Source organism: Labrus mixtus, chromosome 14, assembly GCF_963584025.1.
Source record: "Labrus mixtus chromosome 14, fLabMix1.1, whole genome shotgun sequence".
NCBI lineage: Eukaryota > Metazoa > Chordata > Actinopteri > Labriformes > Labridae > Labrus > Labrus mixtus.
The window spans coordinates 5,512,192-5,536,140 of NC_083625.1; the positions used below are offsets into that span (position 1 = coordinate 5,512,192).

At 41.4% G+C, this 23,949-nt stretch overlaps 2 protein-coding genes across 4 annotated transcripts in view; one reads left to right on the forward strand and one right to left on the reverse strand.

The window, feature by feature from the left end:
* Nucleotides 1–11,721, forward strand: part of trim37 (tripartite motif containing 37) — a 23,044-nt gene extending 11,323 nt beyond the window's left edge. The window contains exons 17-25 of one of the 2 annotated variants that reach the window (XM_061056452.1): nt 171–304; nt 506–588; nt 2,690–2,908; nt 3,475–3,801; nt 4,195–4,344; nt 6,021–6,219; nt 6,371–6,462; nt 7,465–7,575; nt 9,409–11,721. In XM_061056452.1, the coding sequence (XP_060912435.1) occupies nt 171–304; nt 506–588; nt 2,690–2,908; nt 3,475–3,801; nt 4,195–4,344; nt 6,021–6,219; nt 6,371–6,462; nt 7,465–7,575; nt 9,409–9,455 (1,362 nt within the window). In that variant the 3' untranslated portion in view covers nt 9,456–11,721. The remainder of the gene's footprint in view (nt 1–170; nt 305–505; nt 589–2,689; nt 2,909–3,474; nt 3,802–4,194; nt 4,345–6,020; nt 6,220–6,370; nt 6,463–7,464; nt 7,576–9,408) is intronic. The other variant, XM_061056454.1, reaches the window with a different exon arrangement.
* A 4,046-nt stretch (nt 11,722–15,767) lies between these two features.
* ppm1e (protein phosphatase, Mg2+/Mn2+ dependent, 1E) overlaps nt 15,768–23,949 on the reverse strand; it is a 42,211-nt gene continuing 34,029 nt past the window's right edge. For both annotated transcript variants that reach the window (XM_061056463.1, XM_061056462.1), the window contains one exon: nt 15,768–23,942. In XM_061056463.1, coding sequence (XP_060912446.1) covers nt 23,008–23,942 — 935 coding nt within the window. In that variant the 3' untranslated portion in view covers nt 15,768–23,007. The remainder of the gene's footprint in view (nt 23,943–23,949) is intronic.

Genomic DNA, 23,949 nt, shown 5'->3' on the forward strand with positions numbered 1-23,949 from the left:
GTGGAACTGAAGTACAATGGTTCAAAAGTATTATACAGGTTTTGATAAAAGCATGTTTGCAGGTCAAGCCAGTTTTTTTGTATTGAAGTAAGAAGAATGGAGTTATTTCTACGACGCAGGCATGTGAACTCAGTGTCATCATGGTTTGTTTTTTTTTCTGTGTTGTGCAGGAGCTGTCCGACGGTGACCTGGAGGTGGACTGTCTGACGGAGGAGGAGGTGAACCCGCTGGACGGCAGCAGCACCTCAGGGAGCTCCACAGCCACCAGCAACACTGAGGAGAACGACATAGACGAGGAGACCATGTGAGTAGAAGAGCAGCTCGTTATCTCTTGGCTTCACTTACTGTTGTAGTGGGTGATTCTTTGGAGAATATTGGTGAGAGCATACAGGCTTAAGTTTTCCTTTTGAGATAAAGCAGGGGGAAAGTAACTCAGAGAGGGAATTTTGTACCGACTTTCTTTACTAAATTCCTGTTTGTTCATGATTGTGTATTTTTTGCACAGGTCCGGGGAGAACGATGTAGACTTCATTGGGAACCTTGAGACAGAAGAAGGAGAGCTTCCTGATGACTTGGCAGGAGCCACAGGTATGATTCACACACTCCATATGAAGCTTTTTTTTCACCATTAATTATAAATTTAGATCCTGCAGTTTGTTTCTCCTGGTGCGTAGGAGGTAGGTCAGAAGAGATCAGTCTTTCTGCTTGTTAGCAGATGCTGTATCTCACAAACTTCTCCACAGACTTCAGTAAAACTTTGTGAAATGTTTGGCTTCGGTTTGAGGAATAAATCCTAAATTACATTTTCCAAGTCTGCATATCCTCAAGGGCCTGAATGACATACATTTAGTCACCAACACGAGTCCTCAGGGGTCCATGCAGAGAAGTTTGCACGTTGCCCTAAAAGTTATAAATACATCATAACCATAGGCCGTATTAATGATGAACGTAGCCACTGCAACTCAAACCATCGGTTTCTCGTCTGTGTATATGGAGTTCGGGCAGTCGGTTGCCACCACGTTGTTTTCTGGAGCAGGAAGTTACCTTTGTTAGAATAGGTGGTGTTGAAGCCTGGCAGACAGCCAAGAGCATAAAGACATAAAAATGAAGCAACCGTCCCCATAACGTTCAGGTTTTAATATCATGGAAACAGATGAATTAAAGTACAGTTGTCATGAATAGAGAAATGAGATACAGAGCCCAGAACTGCCTGACACTCGAGGATTTGCAGTTTTTTTGCACGTCCACATTCTTGGCTTCATTTTTCAACACCAGAGGTTGCAGCTTGATCACAACTGCACATGTGCCAAATAGTCTGAATATTCAGATACGCAGGGCCTGATTCACACAAACATTGCACAGCTTTTGTGTTCACTAACTCTAATCTAGCTCACATAAAGGGTTAAGTAATACGCATGTCTGTGAGCCTGTACCCAATGGCCTTTTTGTGCTTGAATATCGTTACCTCGGTTTGCTCTATGAGTAGGACCTTGAGATGGAGCAGATAGAGGAGAGGAAATTATGCGCTATTAATTTTTCTATAAGTGGCCGCAATCCATTCTTATTGAAAAGACCCCTCAGCGTACACTCTGTGCACACTGCACCGTACAATGTACCATATATTTTTTTATTTTTGTCTTCCATATTGTTACTGTTTAGAGATAATGTCCTGTTATGTGTTGGATGCTGCTACTTGACAACATCTCGGCCATTTTTCACATGTAAAATAGGTGACTGTTGTTTTAAACCCATGTAGGGATGAAATCAAAGATTTTTTGACCATTTTAATTTATTTAGTTTTTTTTTTTTTAATTACACTTTTAAGCTATAAAATCAGAAAATAGAAAATAAAGTCGACCACAAATGTCCACAGCCAACGGGAACCTCTTTGGAATATGTTGCAAGCCCAAAGTTACCAGACAAAGCAACAAATCCCGCCATTTGTGAATCTGTGACAATCAAATATTGAATCTCCTGCCTCAGGTAAAGGCCTCACTCTGTCTTCACTTGGTACAAACACACAGTCCTCATCTTCTGTTTGAGAGTTAAACGAATCAGGTGTTCCTGTGTTGTTTGGCAGCGGCACAAACAGAACAGAGTGATACAATGGTGGGCCTCAAAGCGGCTCCTTCTGTGTGTTTGACTGTGTTGGTGTTGAAAGGTATGAAGAGGATGAGTCATTGTTGGTGCCTGTGCTGATATAGAAACACTCAGTGTCTGTATGTGAACATGTGTGGGGGAGGTGTGTGTGTGTGTGTGTGTGTGTGTGTGTGTTCATTCTGTTAGATGTCAGAGTGGAGCAGAGTCAGAGTAGCTGGACTTTCTGTAGGTCCCATTGTGTCCTGATTTCTTTTTTTCATCATGACCATTTTCTTTGATGTTGTTAAAACAATAAAGTTCAGCTCTGCAATATCAGCTGAAACTTTCTAACTCAGCTTTAAGACAGAGTTCTTTGGTCAGAGAAAGTTTTATCTCTGATCTCACAGATCTCACTGCCTCTGTACTTTAAAATATAGTTCTCAGTATATAAAAAAAAAAACATGCCTTTTAGGCTTCAATGATGTATTTGTGGCTTAGAATTAAGTTAACACCACAGATATTTTTTTTGTCAAGTTACAAAATGCTAATTAATTTCATGGTCCAACCTATGAAGAAAGGTAGAACAACATGTCTTCTGTTTGATCTTCAGGTGGATCCAGCTCCAGCATGCGCTCCTTACATCGCAGTGCTGCAGCCGGCCGCAGTGGGACCAGTAGCGGTGCTGCTGCTGGCGGTCCAGGCGGTAACAGCCTCTTGGAGATAGACCCGGTCATCCTGATCCAGCTGCTGGATCTGAAGGAGCGCAGCAGCGTGGAGTCTCTGTGGGGCCTTCAGCCTCGGCCTCCTGTTTCCCTGCTGCACAGCCAAGGTCTGTAAACACACTCTGCCCACTGACAACAAATCATTGCAGCTAAACCGAAAATCAATACTTTAATTCACACACAGGGTCCCTCGACAAATAAGAAGACTTTCAGGTTTCTTTTTTTTCCACTTGAAATAAAAAAAACTTTTTTTGTTTTGTTTCATTTCTCTTGGATGATAACGCCCATCTCCTATATCTGTGCCGTGCTTTTTCTGATGTAGGGAGTGTTTATGTCAGAGGAGGTCATGGCACAGTGTGAAATTAAACCATCCTGCACAAAACGTCTCATTTAGCCTCTTGTCAGCAGCTGTCTTTTTAGATTTTTTTGTTACTGACTGGTTTATTTTGTAGAATTAAACCTGAGAATCTCTTAAACTTGAGTCTACTTATTTCTGGCATCTATTTGAAAACTCATTGACTTTGAAACAAGACAACCAGAAGTTCCAAATTCTGACTGATTTCCAGGATCACCAAGAGATGCAGCCATGGTTAGGTGCAAGCCATTTCTTGATCCGTTTTCTTCAGTTGCTCTCAGTGTCTCTCCTCATGTACTTGTTCCTGTTTTCTTTCAGCTCATCCCCACTCCCGGAAGGATCGAGAGCGGCGACCTCAGGTCGTGCGACGATCAGCTCCAGACTCCGGGGTCCTGATCCGCCTCAAGGCCCAGATGGCCGAGGTCCGCAGTAAGATGTCCGATGTCAAGAGTCAAGTGCTGGAGGCTCGGGGGACTGGAGAGACCAGGCCCGGCCCGTCAGGGGGCTTCAGTGTGGAGGAGGCTCCCTCTCACCACGCTGACTCAGAGTTGTCAGCTTGTCGTAAACCCGGGGAGCTGGACCTGCTGGGGAGAGCGGCCGCTGCTCGTTCCAGGCCCTGCCGCCCTGGTGAGGACTACTACATGGGTACTGGTGATAATTTTGAGTTGCTATACAGATTAAGTGTTAATAGTGTTCCAGATTTACTAAATGAGTGTTACAGCTACCCTGACATCATATGCTTTGAAAGTCTGTACAAAAAGTCAGCTCTAAATGAAAATCCTGATTGTCTTTCTATGATCACATTTATCTAAATCCTGTCAGTGCTCCCACTTTTGAGTGAAGTTGCATGATTTCCGACCTTAACTAACACAGGGTAAAAAAAAAATTCTAGTGTGTCTTTGGATGCTTCGTTGGAACAGTGAATCGTTTGCATACTTTTGTTTACAATGAAACAGATTTAGCCCGGCCTTACTCACAGTCATCTCCATAAATCTCACATACTCACACTTTATCTGTGTTTCTTTTCTTTTTGTGCAGCCAGGAAATCTCTGTCCCCCGTCCTGGACAATAATGGCTCCGTGGTCGTGAAGAGGAGGAGTCCAGAGGAGATGGAGAAGGACCTGAGAGGAGCAGACCTGGCCACAGAGCTCAGCCTGCACCTTAAAGAGGGGCTTGGAGGTTCTGAGGGTTAGTACTATTCCAACTTAAATCCCTGTTGAACCTGTACTGACGCCTTTGTTTGGGAGAGAGGTGGAAAGCACAGACATACGATCTTCTTATAGACTTTGAATAGCAGGCTTCAACAACATGAGCCTGTATTTATTTCTCATGTGATGTTGTTCTCATTAACTTTTTAAAAGGCTAAAAGGAAATAAAATAAAACAGTTGAAGTACTCTGCTATAAGCTGGTTTAGTAGGGGTCAGGTTTAGCTAGTTGTTTGTTCAATAGAGTGACTGAGGTTTGAGGGAAAGATCACTTAAAGGTCCCATATTATGCTTTTTCTGGTTTTATATGCCCTTTAGTGTGTTTTCAAAGTGTCCTGTGCTTGTTTAGTCACATCTATGTGCAAAAACTCAAAGTCCGCGGAAACGCGGCTTCTCCTACGTCCTCCTGTTAGCTGTAGCATTAGCTTCATGTAACGCTCGGTTCTAGCCCCCCTCGATAAGAATTTGTCAGTGTGACGTCATTATCAGTGTGAGATCATTGATCTAAGCCCATTGGCTCGTTGTGGCAAGCCCTGCAGCTCATGTTGAAATTTCCGAGAAGCGTGCTGAGCAACTGACCAATAACGACAGAGCGGATCGGCAGACCAATCAGAGCAGACTTGGCCCACGTGGGGTCTAACAGTGTGGGCTCAACAGAGTGCAGCTGACGGACTCAGAGCGTAGAGGGAGCAAGGAGGAGCAGTACATGACAACAGACACTTTTTTTCGGGCTTTATCTATTGTGAACGTACAAAAGTAGGAACATAGATTAAACATACGAACCCCAAAAAGGGCAGAATATGACCTCTTTAAGTGCAAAACATAGTAAGTCGATTGATTGGCTTTAAAGTTTGGTTTCTTATTTTCCCCTTTTTTATCTTCCATTAGCTTCCTCTTAGTTTCATAAATCAGCAATGAGGAGGGTGTAAATTTGAGGATGTCAGTGCTGTAAGAAAAAGATAATTAACATAATCAAGGATCTACTCGATGAATCTTGAAGTACATCATATTGGATGCCACTACTTTCCTCTTTCCTCCGTGCTTTCCTCTTTGCTCTTTCAGCGTGACTCAAAATAGTTCCTGAAGCTCTCGTGGCTGAACTTTGATAAACTGTGGGCTGTGAGCACTACATACTCCTCCTCACCAAAAAGTGTGTCAATATTTCAACCAGTGTTTACATCCAAGTTCCAGACATTGACTGTCCCAGAAGATAAACACTGAACACTGATATTTTTTAAATAGTTCACACTTCTTATCTGTCACATTTTTCACATCTGTTCTTAAGTTGTTTAAAGTCTCTTTCTTTCCAGGGCATTGCTTGGTGCTATTTTCTATTTAAGGACAGTGTCCTTGGATGAAGCACTAACACTTCTGTCAGTTCTTGGGATTGTAACAGAAGACCAAATATAGCCAGAGATTTTGATAAAAATCACTTTTCACTGTAAGTGCTTGATAATAGCAAAAAAACAAGATCAGCTCTTGAGTGAATGGAATCTGGATCCATCCGTCCACAGATCATAGATTATTGTGTCATGTACCAAGAAGCATGCAGCCTTAATGTAGGGTTGTTTTCTATTTTTGTCAGCCTGGGTTGAACTGAAAAACAAAACAAGATCACGATTTTCCACTCATTGAATTTGCTTCTGTCTCTCCTGTAGGAGTGCTGAAGCCAGACGGCATCCAGAGCCCCCTTGTTTCTCTCGGCAGCTCCTCATCAGAGCAGGCCTCCACCTCCAAGCAGCAGTACTCTGTGGAGCAGCAGCTGTACGGGGCCTCCGGGTCCAGGGACGACATTTTTACCTTGGGAGGACCGAGCTTCATGACTGCCAGCAAGAACTGTGGCAGTAGGACCCTGGGGTGCGTCTCTGAGACTTGTTATGAACAGAAAAAAATCTCAGTTTAGCTACAGCAGATGGCTGAGTTACTCAAACTGCAACAGAGGGCTCTTCATGTCTCTATCTTTCTACCCTGCTGCTCACAAATACCCTTGTATTTCTTCCTACTGCAGGGCGGCCATGTTGGACTGTGAATCTGAAAGCTCAGGAAACTCTCATCAGTCCTTGCTGGAGGGACTTTCTGCACAGCCACATTTGAGTGAAGGTGAGCTAACACTCTAACTACCAGTATAATGTGTGTTTTTCTTTAGTTTGCTTTTTGTGTACAGCATTGACAATGTGCCCTTAGCTTAGCATAACGACAAGAATCAGCCACCCTGGATTTTTCAAGTGTAAGGACACACTCACACAAGGCGATACGTACCATGCCCAAGCATGTTTTACCCCCAAAGTCCAGTTTGCTTGACTAGTGTGTCAGCACATCATTTTAAACAATAGAGGCAAAGGGTTCATGTTGGTCAGATGGAGAGGTCAAGTGTTCACCTGGAATTTGGGCAGATGTGAATATTCAGTCAGCTGGATAAAACCCCCAAGAAGTGAGGAGGGGGACCAACGTGCTTCGGCTATGTAAGGGCAACTGGTGCTAGTGTGATAGGGATCATCTAAAACATTAACTTACATACATGTAATTGTTTGTCAATTTTTCTTGCATGAAAAGTCTAAGAATGAAAACTCCCTATATTTAGGGTAATGGATTATTTCTTGGCCTGCAGCTGTTAACATCTGGAGCCAGCATTAAATTGATGTGACACACAATGGCTCCTGACATCAGTGCATGCCAGTCTTTGCAGCTGGGCCGATGTCTGCCGGGGCGGGTATAGGCCAAACCTACGATCAACTGATACATTGTGAACCTCAATTAAAAAGCAAACTCGATTAGTTCCTTTAAATGAGAAAGTATTTTTAATTGATTGTACGAGATGTATTGTTCTAAACTCATTTAATCGTGTTAAGTGTGGAGCTCACTTAGTTTTATATTTGTCTTTCGATGTGTAGTTGGAGATGAACTCATTCAAAGCATATTGTTGTTTTGGGTAAAGAGGGAATAATAGAACAATTAAACAAATGATGTGAAACAGTTCTGTACTCGACTGTAAAGCAGGTTATCCATGTCATGTCTTAAAGAAAAGTTGTAATGGTTATAAATTGCTTTTTATTTCAATCATATCCTTAAATGAAAGTCTGATGGCCTCTTGTCTGTTTTTAGATCCGTCACCATCCGTCCTCGTGGTCGCAACAAGCAGCGACAGCGACACCGAGGACGAGGCCCTGCAGAGCAACAACTCTCGCTACGACAACCAGACTCCTCCCTGCACAGGTAGTCAACACACACCATGTCCATGAGGAAACACACGTTACTGAGCTCAAACAACAACTGTTGAGTGTTTTTGTTTATGTGAGACTGTGAACAATCAAGACTCAAATCTCAGATTGTTACTGCTGCTACGACCCGTCAGAAGCAATGCATCGTTAGTGTGATTTAAAATGATGCAGAATACAGAAGTTTGTGTGATTCAGCTGCTTAACATATGTCCCCCAGACTATCTTTACAGAATTGTCCTTCTCTGTAACTCTCTTTTCCAGGCCCCAATGTGGTCTACAATCGCCCTCCTTTTAGTTTTATTTAATGTTTAAAACAGAACATGAGAGCAGTGCAGATGTGTAAGAGGAGGTCATTAATGTTTGTATTTGATAAATAAGAAAGGATTACAGTAATAGTTAAATAAATGTCTTCTTATTACCTTCCCCACCAGCCTAGATATGAGAAAAAACAAGGACACAAAGATGGATGTTTTTGGCTCCGTTCCTCTGCTCCAAACACAATAATCCAGTCAGAACCAATTACCAAAACAACCATTTCTCAGGAACTCGAGACAGTCCAAGGTCGGGCTGTCTGATCTGTAAGACGAGACCGTCTGAGCCTTCACTCGCATCAAAGATTGCAATGCCCCTCTGAGTAATTTAAAGGCAGGTGTAACTGTGAATCAGAGCGGTACATCCAATATGTAATCATTTTCTACTCTGTTCACACAAAGAGCTACATTTCACCATTTTTATCTTTCATGCCTCAAAACCAGACACTCAAACGAACTCTTGTTGTTCTGTGATGGATCACATCACTTGTTTTATTCTGGATGTGTCCTCTAAAAAGCTGATTTCAGATTTGATTGTGCTGAGTCAACATACTTGAAATGTTGTGATTACATCTTTAGGGAGGAATAACCAGGTTGTCAGTATCTGAACCACTACTTAAAACCAGAATGTGTCCCTGGTCGGCCTACAAACCCCCAAATTATGAGAAAAGGTCATCCTCTCCGTCTTTTTCCTGTGTGCTCAAACAGGCCGCTTGGAGGTTTTCCCTTCATGACATCACAAAGGGAAGTAACCCCTCCCTTGCACGCAGATAACCATACAAGGTCTTATTAGAATACAGGGGGCTGAACAGACCACAGGAATTGTTGCAGATGTTTTAGTCTCATTTTGGACTTTTTGCACTGAAGAAAACCAAGATGGACCGTTACATCTTCAACAGTTCAGTTTTTCTATTCTAATAAGCAACAACAGGCACAAACGTCCAGCTTACAAGGACGTGGCATTCATCAGATTCAGAACACAAGTCAGCAGTTTAAGAACAGCTTCATGAACCTGCCTAAGACTATTCTTCGGATCTTCTTACGAACAAATTCAAGAAAGAACTTCTTAAGATATCGGTGATTAAAGCCCACAGAGCTGAAAAAAAAAAAAAGCCTCAGACAGAAAATTCTAAACAGTAAAGAAGTTACAGTGAGCGCTAAGTTTTATGTCATGCATGTGATGGTAGATTTAAAAATATTGTGGCTCGTTTGACCAAAACAAAAGAATCCAAAAATTAGTTTGTAAATTTCTTCAAAATGATTATTGTGAGTCACAGGAGACAAGAGGTACTCTAGAATAAAGATCAATTTGATTCACTTTATCAGAGTGACGCGTTTCAACTTGTGGCCTTCATCAGGGTCATCCGGGCTTAAGGTTACAGGAGAGTACACATACTTTAATTGTGTAAACCTCGATGTGAATATAAATGTTGATAAACCTGGACCAACACTTGTGTTGACAGCGCAGACTGACTTAAGATGTACAGAAAGTTATTTCTTGTCTTTCTTCCTTTTAGGAGATCAGCTTCTGTCTGATGACATGAGTCTACCTGCTGACAGGTGATTTCCTCTGAGCCTGTGCGAAACATCTGGAGACAACACACACACACACACACACACACACGCACACACGCTAGTTCCACACATGTGTAGAGTAGAAAGTGCTTGTTATGCATGAAGTCAAAATGAAGATGATGCATCAGCTCACCTGCTCGTCCGGACACAGACACATTTCTCTCGATGTGATCACGACCAGTTAGTTTTCGACTGATTACAGAAAATAATAACTGTTCTGATTGGCTCATGATGTTATTATTTGTAAACCTGCCACTTTAAGAGAACCAACACGTCAACATTTCACCACTGCCAACTGAATCTTTAAAACTACTAAGGACTTTTATTTTGAAACCTGAACCATTACATTTACGTGGACTGCAGGGCGTTTAGTCCAAACGTTAACTTTCTGCACAGATCTGTGACATTTTCAGTTTAGAGGCTTTTATATATCTTACATATTAACAGGAGTTGAACTGTAAATTATCTATGGCCTATAAGAGCTCAGTGTTTAATAGCAGCGTGCTGTCTGTGTTTAATTCACTCTGTCTGGTTTTTAGTCTCTCCTACACCTACTCTTCTTCCCTCTCCCATGTCCCCACACCTCCCTGTGTTGGTGCTTAAAGTCTTAATTCATTCCTCAAACATCCAGTTTCATTTACTCTCAGCTTGTCGTCTGCATAAATTCAGTCCTTTTTCCTCCTTGAGGTGAACCTGTAGCGCTCAATTAGCTTTCCAGGTATCTTATGTAAATGTCTCCCCTCCTAAGAACAGCGGCAGCCACAGTGTCTGTCTTTGTGACATTTGAAAAGGGTAAACGATTACTGCATCACATGGCTTATAAAACACCTGCTGCACTGATGTTTGTGGGCTGAAACTCTGAAGCATGCTGCAGATCAGACTCTTAACAGTTTCGAGCGGATGTCTGCTCGGACATCAGCGACTGACGCTTCAGGTGCAAAGTGTTCGATGGCTGCCACCCACAAAGAACTGCCTCAACACATAATTCACTACATGACAGGACATTCAGACATCATTATTAGTCTTGTGAAAAAGAAGCAGAAGCTCGGGGGATGCTGCATAAAGACTTAAAACAGAGGGAAAGGAGAAGCCTGGCTGTAGTCGCTGTGTTGACATGAAGATGGTCGCTCCTTCAGACTGTCAATCAACACCGGGTCAAACACCGCTGCTCTCTGAGGGTCAAACTCTGACATAAGCTGCACCTCTGGAAGTAGTCGATGACATCACAGCAGCTGTCAAACAAAAAAAAAAACCTGTTATAGCCTTTAATCACTGCAGATGATTAAACTTGTCACAGCAGCAGAAACAAAAATGCTCTGTTGTATTCAAGTGAAAGAAGCTGTGTGTGTGATTCATCATGCGCAATCAGAGCCCTGAAACTGAAGCAGCTAAATGAAATGTTACCTTCTTTTCTTTTCTTTATGCCTGTGCACTTCCTGCTGTGAAAAGTAAAAACCTCAGCACTAAATACAAACCAGGTATTGACCTCTTCACAGCTGAGCTCAGCAAAGTTTCAATTATTCAGATTAAAACAAACAAAAAAGGCATTAACTCTCTTCCTTATACTCATGTCTATCTACTTGTTTTTATTTGTCCAGATTTTCTGACTCCATATATAGTATATTAAAGAGAATTTAATGTAGGACTCAATTAGTAATTTATTGATTAATTGATTGATGTATCTAATATGTCGTCAGTGAATCTTTTCCTGTTTTCTTGATGTTTTCACATCATAAGAAGGAAACTAAGCAACTTTCTCGTCTGACAAACTGGACTTGTTTTTTGCAACAGAAATGTCCGTAATGTTATTGAGCAAATATACAACTTCAGTAATCATTGCGTTAAAGAATTGAACACATGTCACACTAGGGAATTTTATTTGTAAGATTTTAACAGTGACATGAAAAAGATGTTTCCTGTTACTGCAAACACAAAACCAGATTTGGTTTGAAATCCCGTTTCCTTTTCCTCCATTATTAAAAAAACAGTTGACGGTGTGTGTTCACTCAGAGCAACAGCAACATTGTCTCGGGAAAGATATGTCAACTGATGAATTTTTCAAATGTCATTTTGAGCACGACAGATGGCTCCACAATCGGGCGTCTCCAAACCTGGACAAATAATACAACAACAACAACAACAACAACAACAGAAAATGTGCAGCTATGTTGCACTTGAGTCGAGAGAGAAGCTGTCAAACTGTGGTGTATCGAACATCCTTTCTAATTCTCAGAAAGCGTGACAGCAAAGGTTGTTTTTTTTTTTTAAATCTGTAATTATATAACACACACTCTGTTTGCTTCACTGCTTCTCCTTCATGGATTCATTATTCCTCACCTGAGCGCTCACGGCAAACAAACACGTGTCAGGCTGCTGCAAAACGACGCACGTTATTGGGAGAATACACGGGCACATATGTATCTGTAACGAACCCTTTGTGCACTTTGTATGACTGCTGATTGGCTCTGAATGGTCCCTTTCATGGTCACTGAGCCACATCTAGTCTTGAAGGTCACTTACACTCTGGATGAAAGAAAGCACGTTGTGTGACACTTTCAGTCATTAGTTTACATTGTAAATATCTACGAGTCGTGGTGCTTGCTGTATATGTGCCTCTTAAGTGCATGGCTTCATTGGCTGAATGAAGGAGGAAGGTCGTCTTGTTTGCACCGAGACACATCCAGACTAAAATCACCCACTGAATTAGAAGTAAAGCGTATTACTTCCCTCACTACTCCACCTGATAGTTTTCTTTTCCTCTGTTTCTTTACATGTTTATGATCATGACTTAGATTATATTCTCTCTCTCTCTCCGTTTATTAATCTTTCATCTTATTTGTGCCTGTTGTGTCTGAAGCTGCTTTTTATTTTGAATGTTCCCAGAATGCACTGCGCATTATTTGTTGTGTACATTTCCTTATTGTGTAATAAATAAAATGTTTTAAGATCTGTCACATCTCCAGATTCTCGGCTCGTCTTTCTTCTTCAGTGAATTGACATCTGGAGGGAATAAAAGTCATGAAGTCATGTTGAAGAAAAATAAATAACATTTTTCCTAATGTTGTTTTAAAGCACAATAAATAACAAAAGTTTATTATAATGCTGCACAATAATACCTAGAAAGATAGTGGTGAAGAAAGGTAGAGACATTGTGCTTATCTTACATGTTTATTAAAGGCTGAAAATGATCGTTTATCACGTGTCATTTTCAGGTTAGTAACCTTGCATTCGATTAAAAGGTTGCAGGTTTTGGCAGGAAGGATAGACTTCATAAGAACCAGGATGTAGATCATTCGTCAATAGATTTAAAGCATCGAGTTTGGAATTTCTTCTGTTTAGAGCTGGAGCCTGACGTGATCGTTTTGGATTAATTGTGTGTATGAGAATTGCTGCTCCCCAATTCCGGTTGTCGAGTTGCCTTGGTTGTGACTTGTCGATACCATGTAACCAAACCCTGTGAAAATCATATTTAAACCTTGAATATTCCATAATTTGTTTTTTTTAATTTTTTATTATGGAAACAAGCAAAGTGACCATCAACTGATTGGTCCACTTTTGAGGTACATTCAACTTAACTGGGAAATATGATCCTTATTTGTTTCTGGTTCCTTATAGACTTCATGTAACCTGTGAAGTCGCCACCTGTTGGTGATTAGAAATAATGCAGGTTAATGTTAGAGGCACCTCCACAATGATTTACTTTTTCTATATTTTTGGGCTATTTATGCCTTTTATGATGAGATAGGACAGTGGATAAAGTCAGAAATCGGGGGTAGAGAGAGAAAGAGTGGGGAATGACATGCAGGAAAGGAGCCTCAGGTCTGATCTGAACCCGGGTCGCCCACTTGAAGGACTGTCCACACGAGCATTAAACAGGCTACCTGCGCCCCATGATTTACTTTTTAAAGTGTAACATTATTGTCACATTTTACAGATGCAGTTTACTACTTCTCGTTTATAAAACAACCTGTTTATGGAGAAGTTTGTCAGTAAATGTGTGCGATCCAAGCCGCTGTGTGGCTTCTTCTACAGGAGCGCACTGTTAGACTGTTTGCAGGTTGCACTCAGTGACTCTTCTTAGACGCTGGTGCTGAGAGCTTTGATGTGAGAATGAACGGTCTCTCCAATAAAAACGTGTGGGTTTATGCATGAATGTACATTTTTTTGTTAAATGTCATGAAGAAAGCACAGATCATAAAAGCCATTCATATACATCATGGAATTTATTTTTTCTGTGTAATGCTGTTTTGGATTTATCCTTCCTTTTGCCCGAGGGATTACCAACAGGGTGACACAGAGAGCATGAATGACTGAGAAACCCTTAAATTCTCCATAACTATCGTTCCTGTTGCTGCTTGTTGGAAAATAAAAGGTTCAACGATAATTTGAAAAATGTGTTTTGAGTCTTTATGAGCATATTGAGTTAATCATTTCACAAAACTCTGGAACAACATATAGTACATGTAATAAAACACTTGCAGAGGTTCCAGTCAGACCCTACTGGTCCTTGTTTTCAAATGGAGAGAGGAACACTAATTTTCCTTCCTTCCACCTTTATTGCCTGAAACCTCAAACTGGTGTAAAGCAGAGAATAAAGCCAGATTACGAGTGGGGTGAAATGATGAGTCTTTTTATAGAAAGAATGTGGAGGACTGCTCACTTTTTGTAAAGCTGTTTATGTAACAGCAGACAGCACTGTTCCACATGAAAGCCCTGTTACCGCATCACATCACTCCTCCTGCCATCTCACTCTGCTACGTGGAAACTATTTGTTCAGGTTTCTATTATTCAGAGCCGCGACTAAAGAAAAACTTTAGACCTGCTGCTGACCGTGGTTGCCGGTTAGATTTTCATAACCCTGAAGCCTGTTTATCCGAGCCGGATTAATGGGTTAGTAAACTAATCTGCTCTATGTTTCAGTATAGCACAGATGGCTCTCTTTTATTCTTAGACTGCAAAAAAAAAAAAAGTCAAAGATGAATCATCTGACGTCACCTTCAGCTGTCTGTTTAAATACGCTCCCTGTTATCTTAGTCACCGCCGCCAGAAAATCTCAGTTGTGTGTAACTAAGAAGGGTCTTAATCTTTTATAAATTACTGGATTATTTGGCCTCTTATTGTTACATTGTTGGTTTTATATTTGTTTGTATAAGTGCAATATTAGACATAACCTGCAGTGGCTGATTAATGGATAATTGAGGTGGAGTTTTTTGTACATTTTCCTCTGAAATGAAGTGAAGAAGACCAAGCAGAAACCTCCAGTGATGAAGAATCAAGACTGACTTCAGGGGACGATAAATAAATGTTAGCATCTGAAGCAGTGTGTTATTGTTTCAGTCTGTTTCTGCAAACTTTAGAAAGACACCTCTGACTCCGTCTCAGTTTCACCTCACAGCACCAACGCCTTCCCTCTCTGTCTCTACAGCCAGAGAGCTCTCTGTGCTTCAAAGGGTCAGCACTAAGAAGCACATTGTTGAATCTGAAAAAAATAGTCAAACTCTTTTGGCACCCAAAGCTGTGTGGTTCAACATCTTTAAAAGAGTCAAAGAAGAAGAAGAGGGTTAGGAGAAAAAATTAAAAACCAAAAGACTGCAAGGCAAGTTTTGAAAATATGTATTTTGTACTTAGTTTAGTTCAGCTGTCGGTTAAAAGACAAAAAAAATAAAAAAATAAAAAAAGCCAAGTTTGCACTGGTGGTAAAAAAGAACCCTATACTATAATTGATCTATTTCAGACTTCAGTTTTTGCATGTAACACTGAATCCAAAACTGAAAGTGAGGCTGAACATCCTGGTTACCTGGAGCATGTCGAGAGGGGTGGCCAAGAGTGGCATGGACCCCCTTTAAATCTTATTATTCACCTCAGGTGCAATCCCAAAATCCTGAACTATATGGTTTGCTATTTGTCTTGTCTTGTGTATTTGCAAGCATGTGTGTGTGTGTGTGTGTGTGTGTGTTAGAACACAGATTTCATGCCATCCCTGCCTAAGTCGGAGCTCCAGTTTAGCCAACCCAGAAAAAAAAAAAAGGTCTGGATCCGCCCCTGCTGATTACATTCAGTATTTTCACAACAAAGAAGTCTAAATCTTACTGTTTTTAAAGGTGCTCATTCGGCTCTAGTACAGCAAACACTTTGCTATGTGTTGGTTTGGTTCTGAATTAATTACATGAAAATGTGAAGTAACGACCATGATACTAAATGACATTCTTAATAGATATATTGTTAAAATGGAGTTGTTTTGTTTTAAGATGCAGAGACTTCACCTGAAGGGGGGGAAAACAAAAGACAAGGCAACATCCGACAACTTGTTCTAATCTTTATATACATGATAATTAGTCACCAGTTACATTACACATATTTATATACTACAGGAACACAGATATTACAGGTACTCAACGAGTGTTTTTACTGTTTTTTTTGTCCGTTTTTTTTGTTACCTAACCTGCATGTTGAAGAGCCAATCGTGGGGTTTGTCTTTTTGTCCTGCGTACATTTGAACTAATGTGAGCCGATCGTTTCAAATGTTACAAACCTGCTGAGGAATGCAGAGAGAAACTGAAATGTCCTGCCTCTTATCACAAGTCCGCTTTATTGACAAGAAGAAAGCGTCTCATTCATTTTCCCTGGATGTGAAGATCATTCGGCATTTGAACAAAAAAAAAAAAATGTGTGTCTTAAGTGAACCTTACCACAGGCAGCACATTACCACTCCTAATCTAATCCTCTATGGGAGAGGTGGATGAGACGCTGACTTCAGGACCTCATTATTGATGCTCTGTGACCTTTCAAGTATGGCTGACAGAACAACTATTTCTGTTGCATCCTCCAGCAGAAGACAAACCCTCAGAGTGTCTTTTAATATAACGTCATTATTGCTTACAGAGAGAAAGAAAAAGCTTTTTTTTTTGTGTACATAGACACACAGTGCAGATTCATGGAGGGCTCTATAGTTAGACAGTGATTATGGGGAGAGCAGAGCTGAACTTCTGCTTTGCTTTCGTCATCAGGGGAGGGAAACATCGGACTCAGAGGAACCTTAAGTGCAAGCAGAGCGTGAGTGGGGGGACGTGGGTTTCACGAGCTTAGGTAGATGATTTACCACAAAGAATGATGGTAAATATTATTTTTTTTTATTGCTCATACAGTGACAACTTCTAGCGGTTCTGCAATAAGATGAGTAACACTGTATAGAACTATTTCACAGGGATTTGGTGAAAGCAACCCCCCATGATGTCACACTCGTCACTGAGCAATGCTGACGACCCGCTGTGACACTACATCCGTGAGGTGACGAGATCGACAGTGAATCACAGAGGACAGAGAACTACTGCTGCACTGCACAGCTGCTCTCAGGTGTGGACACAAGTACAACATGCTTCAGTCTCTACAGAGCACATCTCCACAGTGTGAAAGCCACCATTTACAAAAAAAAACAAAAAACAATCACAGATCTTGTTATGATGACAAATCGTCAAACTGTAAGAAGAAAACACTTTTTTTTTTTTTTTTTGTCGTCAAACAACCTCAGGGGACATTTATGTCGGTCAGGCCGCCGCTTTGTCCCGATTGAAAAAACTCATCAACTATACTCGATGGATTTGTACCAATTCAAAGATATAATATGCGACATTTTACACATAAATAAAGCTGATATCAAATATATCCTAACTAAAAATATCACTGAGTAATGACTTCCTAAAGGAGTGAAGTCAAACTCCCTCTGGGTTTGTTGTTGTGAGCTCTGTGTTCACACTCAGGCTCGCTGTTTGGAGAGGCATAACTGAGGGAGATCCAACGGGCCGAAGAGAAGACTTTGTTTGGTCCAAAATGAAAGACATAAGAATCGTCTTTTTGGCTACATATGAGAAAAGACATCAGGCGTAGAAACAAGAGCACTCGGTTGGATCACTGAGTGAGGGGGGCAGTGGAGGAGGGGAAGCTGTGCACTAAGGGACAGCTTTGTTTTGGTCTGACAGACTGGTGCTAAAGTGCAACATCTACTGGATATACGCTCTGAAAGTCACATATTACACCTTTAAGTCAAGCTGATCTTCTCTTTGTATCTAATAAGGGCCAGACTTTATGTTTGAACTAGAGGCTAATCTTTTTGAACTGGACGTTGAAATTAGCTTTGTGGACTAGCAGCTCACCGCTACAGTAAGTCATACGTCTCATTACTGTGATTGGTCGTATTGTGAAGAAGCATTTGGTCTACACTTACTGATAATGCCTCAAAAACCAACAGAGACTCTATGAATCAGTCGATGCCTCCATAACTGTTGTATTCTTTGTTGGCAGGGAATAGGATGACAATAACTCTCTCTGGTGGTAAATTCAGAATCGTTTTACTCTAAAGCATCCATCCCAACATCTCTAAAGAAGTTAAAGTCTGTAAAACAGCAGCATGGTACTTTCAAAGCTTCTCATAGACCAGATGAACAAAAAGGAGAACCAAGGAAGTCCTGAGATTTACACCACTTGGTCCATCATTGACTTTTGTGCAATTTTTTTTATGTAAACGAGATAACTTACACAAACAACCTAAGTTGTTTATAACTATGGCTTAAGACTATAACCGAAGCTTTGTCATTAAAACAAGATCCTGAATGAATTGTCTGTTTCCCCTGTGGCATCACTGCTTAAGATTACCATTCTTCATGATCCGTGCTAAAGATCAAATCTGTCATTTACGCCGTTCAGTCACTCGTGTGTTCCTCGTGTCTACGCTAATCCTCTAACATCTGTAGAGTTGGAATGAAAACCTACAAGCTACTGATATCATTTGATTGGCAAAATGTTTTTCGTTTTAAGGCTGGTACTGATACACAAAATTAAAATGGAAGCTGCAAATTGGAGGTACAGTATCTTAAGCCGATATTTATGATCTTTATGTTTATTTTCACCCAGATTTGTATTCACATCAGGGCACGAAAGCAGGGTTTAACAGCAGCTAGACCACGATAGGACACTATAACTCTCCAGTGAAAGCCAGACTGGTTCAACACCTTTTATATACTTTAGCAGCTCTTAAAGGCAGAGGCAGGGTTAATAGACTGATGCCCCCCAAAGCAATTCAACAACATCACATCTCCACCTCTTGCTGGTGGGAGATTTGGGACAGTCCAACATCTGACCGTTTCAAGTCACTATCTTCCAACAGCCAGGCCTTGTTGAGCATGGATTAAAACCACAGATTTACAAGACAGAATTATTATATGTACACTTCTCCAGCACTTGCTCAACTCACAATAATGACTCATAATATACATACGCTTCCGTGCCTTAGTGAATATATGAAATGACAGTGATTCCATTGTTCTTAATGCTTCATCTTCTTCTGGTATCAACAAGCACTTTTAGAGATAGTGAGGCGTGTTACTTCCACAAATGGATCCAGTGGCTTTAGTTATTCGAGTGTCTCGACGGTAGGCTACATTCCTCTTTGACAGAAGCCCCCGAAATGAAAAGGTAAAATCTCCCAAAGAAAACGCCTCCTCATGTCGACCCACTTCACCGAGTCTCCGAGGACGCTCTGGGACACGGGGTACATTCTGCTCCACTGGCAGTCTGATGCTCTTCACTCGTCGGTCCACAGGATGGTTAACAGGGTGGGCTGAGGTTGGGGGGGGGGGGGGGGGGGGGGGGGGCGTTGATGAGTCTTCATAACTAGTGGGGTGGAGTTTGGAAAAGGTTTTGATATCACACCTCGTGGGTGTTTCATCAGGAAGAGATCAGGGCTGGAGAATGGAGGAATGAATATCAGAACCCAGCCGTAAACATAACTTCTGATATTTGGAAATGTATTGCATCATCAACACTACATCATTGCATCTCCAACAATGGCGAACATCAATGTCATAACGTATAGGAATGTTGGGAACAATTCAAAGGACTGTTCAGTAAACCCAACCCCCAAAAAATAACTGTCCAATTACGTTAACAATTATGCTAAGCACGACAGTTATGTAATACTTTTAAAAAAACGGTATATAATGAGTTTTGAGGGTCTTTCAAACTCCAAAATACCACATAAAAGGGTAAAAAGGTAAATTTTTTTGGTTGAACAGTGTTTGTCTGCTTTAACATAAGCTGCAAAAAAACCCAAATTTCCAGCTAACTAGCTAACTGCACTAAGGAGCCAACCAGAATATCATTACTTTGTTTGTGAAATTCAAGTAGTGTTTGAAATCACCCCCAAATTAAACTCATCCATAAACTGTGTAGTATTTATCTACAGCATGGAAGCCAATCCTATATCCTGATGTTATCCAGTGCATTGTTAGCTTCTCTGTTCGGATTTGTGAAGTTTACATTTTAGAAACCTCAGCCTAGTGTTTGCTTCGCTGCTTGTCAAAGCAAAAAAAAAAGCAAACCCCATTTGTTTCCTTTAGCTTAGCGTCCAAACTGGGTTATGACAAAGCTAAATCTGTTCTTGTATTTTTCCTTTTCATACCGTGTAGTTTGAAGTACTGATGATAACTAGCTCTACCTTCATTAAAAGACAATGCTACGCCTTCCTCGTCGTCTGTGAATCATTAGCTAGTAAGGATGCTAGCTTTTAAACTAACCTTGATGTTTTGCCTCTGTTGTTCAGCCTTATTTCATGTCAAGTATGTAGCATGAATTGTGTATTCAGCATATTTAAGATACATTAAAAAGGTTATCTTGTTTAAAAATCACAGATCTTTTAACCAACCCTTTGAGCTTTGGTAAATCAGCCAGCTAGCTAATTTGATCAAGTATGCTAACGACAGGGGAAATGTGAGGCTACTTTGATGGACATGGTGTGAATAGTTAACACATCGAAGGTGAAATTCATTTGACGTTTGAGTCCCAAATTTGTCAAAATTTTGTTGCAAACGTGAAATGTGCTGTGCAAGAACAGAATCTAAGATCTGCATAGCAACCGTAAGTGGGCGGGGCTTAGAGAACAGTCAGTGAATATTAAATAAAAGAGTAACGGGGTAACTCAAGAAGTTTAAACACATTGATTGATAAAGGGCAATTGTGTTACTTTAAGAACGTAAAGTGAGGGGACTTTGGGGAATAGGGGTCAGGGGTACTTATGATTCATTTATGTGGCACCGTTGGTTAATAATCATTAAGTATGGTTAGATACAGTAATGTTATTATGTTACACATTCAAAAGTAATGTCTTTTCAAATCAGTCTCACAACGTTAACTAGGATATTTTATCACATACATTAGTAAGAGGATAAATATTTGATGATTACACAGTTGTTATTATAGAAACACTTCATTTGGGACTATCTTCCATATTTGGTGTCAGATTCATTAAACCTATAAATATCAATGTCAAACAGTTTTCTTTAAGACTTGGCTAGGTGTTTTTAGTGAATGCAGTTTGAGTATAAAGAGGATTTTAAACATTCCTGTGACTTTCTTACATAACTAACACTATCAGCAACGTGTTAGACAACATAACGGGGGCACTCCATTGGAAAATCTGGATCATATCAGAGAAAGATTCAATTATAAAACACTTTGAGGCCATTAGAGCCCGCTTCAGTGGATTACTCTGACAGAGGGTGCTATCATGTATTTGGTGATGATGGGATGATTTGCTTTGTTTTAGACAGTTGTTGAACCTCAACTTTTTTACAGACAGATAATAAGCCTGCTGTCTTACGTCAGGCTTAATGTGACGATTGTTTTGTTTTTAATCTCAATAGACAATGATTCTTAAAGGACATTTTTACAATGAATCTTACTCACTTTCTGCAAGAGAAGGTTGGTATCATTTTCATGTAAATAGCTCGTTGGCTTAGCTTAGCATAGACTGAAAACAGTCTTTATGCTGAGCTAAGCTAACAAGCTCTGCCCAAAGGTAATAACGAGAGAGCGTGCGTGAGATCATGAGGGTGTTGTCAATCTCCTCATCTTACTCTCGGTATAAAACACATTTAAATGAATAATCAAAACTGTCTAGTCTAATAAAATTCATGTAATAAATGTCAGAGAGTGATACTAATTTGACCTGACTGAAAACACAATCTAGACTTGTCCTTTATGGAGATATTTAAAAAGAATTGCATACTTAATAATTATATTGTATTTAGGAGGGAGGCTGTGGAAACACATATGTGATGCAATTTACTTGTTTTACTCATCAAGCCTTCTGGAAAAAATACCCGTTCAATGAGTTTTAAGAGAACTTAAATCCACGTGGAATTCCTTCAGTGATTACAGTATGTGGCCAAACTATCAACTATAACAATTTTTAATACCCCTCCTTCCAAACAAAACGTTATTAAGGAGAGTCTCCATCTGGATGCTGGACTACATGATGCATTTATTCAGGTAAGTGACTGCTAATCTTTTATAATCCGATGGTAAGTGCTTTTATCTGAAGACAAATTGTGGCTGTGTAATGGCTGGGGCATTGACTGTATGAGACGGAGAAGAACAGCATGTGCCTTCAGTCTTACAAAACAGGAGCCGACTATTGTTCAGGCCTCCTCCATGAACCTTATTCATCTGTTACCGAAGGATTTGTCAGGGGGGCAAAGAAGCAAGCTATAGTCCATTAGCATTTTATCTAATGCTTGGTCGTTCCACATTCTCACAGCAAGACAAACGATGGTGTGTGTAACCTCACCCTGAACCTGATCAACATTCAGTGTAAGAAAAGAGGGCTGTCCATTTTCTTGGACATGCAGAACATGTATGTAACTGCATTTTTCCAGTGATAAGCCACAGGAGTAGTTTGTGTACTTCTGGCTGAGGGGAGTTTTTGAGGTTTAGTCTGGGACCTTTAACTCCATAAAAAATTCCATCTCTGTGCTGAAACCTCACAAATTACTACCAGTTCTACCCTTTAAACCAACCTTACTAACACTGTTGTGGCTAAAAAGGTGATGTCAAGTTCTAATGTCTAAATGAAAACCATCAAGAAGAGCGTAGGCTGTTATTTCACCACATTCAATCATGTTCAGATGTCACATTTGGGTTCAATGTTCAGCGGTCCTGATAGTTTTGTTTCTGCAGATTCTCGAGAGCAACAATTTTGCCCTACAACACCTCTTTGTCTTTCACAAAAACATAATGTGTGCATAAAGTTGTTGTGGAACAACCAAGCATTAGAATGAAACATGGGTTCAGACTGAAATCAACTGAACTTTTGCCTTCCTCTCTGTTCTGTCCTCTTCTGTTGTCCAACAGAGACTCAGTGCTGGAAGTGCAGGTTGGTACATTATGGTCATTACTGAAAACATCGCATCAACCTGCACATTCAGCTCACATGGTCACAATGGAGAGGATGCAGTTTTACACTTTACCTAAAACATTAAGGAGCAGGGCGTGTGTTTAGTGGGCCAGCTTACATTTGGAAACACTTTGGCTTAGGACAGAGAGCATCATTCCTCCAACAGAGAATCAATAATAACGTAAGGACTGCAGGAGCCACAACGACCTACTATCAAAGAAATATGTGTTGTTGAAGGCAGAGGTTGTCGAGTGGGATGAGGGGCAGGGAGCAGGACTGAAGTAATGAACGGGGTGGTTTGGTCTGGGTCACCTCTTCAGATGGTGGCATTGTTGGGCAGGTGAGGCACTGCCACCCCAGGCCTGCAGTTGGAGTAGCGCTGCATTTGCGGCACTAAGTAGCCAGATGGCAACAGGCCTAACAGCTCCTTGGTTGTGCCTGGCCACCTCCGGCTCCGCCTGCGGCTACCATGATCGGGCCTGTGGCTTTGCCTCACTGCAGGGCCTAACAGCATGGCTGTCTGCGGCCACAGCGGGTCCGTGAAGCTAGAGGTGTTGAGCTCATGAAAGGGGATACAGGACCTGTGCCTCAGTGGGCGTTTCCCTCGGTAGATATGGGAGGTCGTGAAGATGTTGGAGCTAAAGAAGGAGCTGAGCTGACGTGAGCTGCTGGTCAGGGAGATGCGGCCCTCCAGCGACGGCCCCAGCAGGCTGAGGCTGGTTCTGTCCGTGAACGAGTCTGTTCGGTCTTCGTAGGCCAGGTCAGCGGGGGCGGAGCACTGCTGCAGGGGCCAGCCGCCGCGATTCTTACCCCCGATGTCCGCAGTGCTGCCTGCCTCACCACCCTCACGCTCTACCCTGACTGCCTCATCCTCCTCTTCCTCCTCCCCTTCCTGTCCCTCTTCTTCCACCTCAGCCCCCTCCTCCTCCTCCACCTCACCTTCCATCACACCCTCCTCCTCGTCTGTGCTGGTGGGGAGTGGGGAGCGCGGGTCCCGTAAGAACACCACTATGACAGTGATGTTATCACTAGAGCCTGCGTCTCGGGCGGACGCCACCAGCTTGTGGGCAACCATGGTGGTGTCCCCGCTGTTCTCCTGGAGGTGATCGCTGACCACCCGCACCGCCTCGTCTGGATTCACTGTGTCCCAGAAGCCATCACAGGCCAGAATGAGGTAGTCCTCTGTACCGTCGAATGGGAAGATACCGTGGTCTGCATCACCACAGATGTAGGGTTTATGCTCCGAGTCACCTGTCAA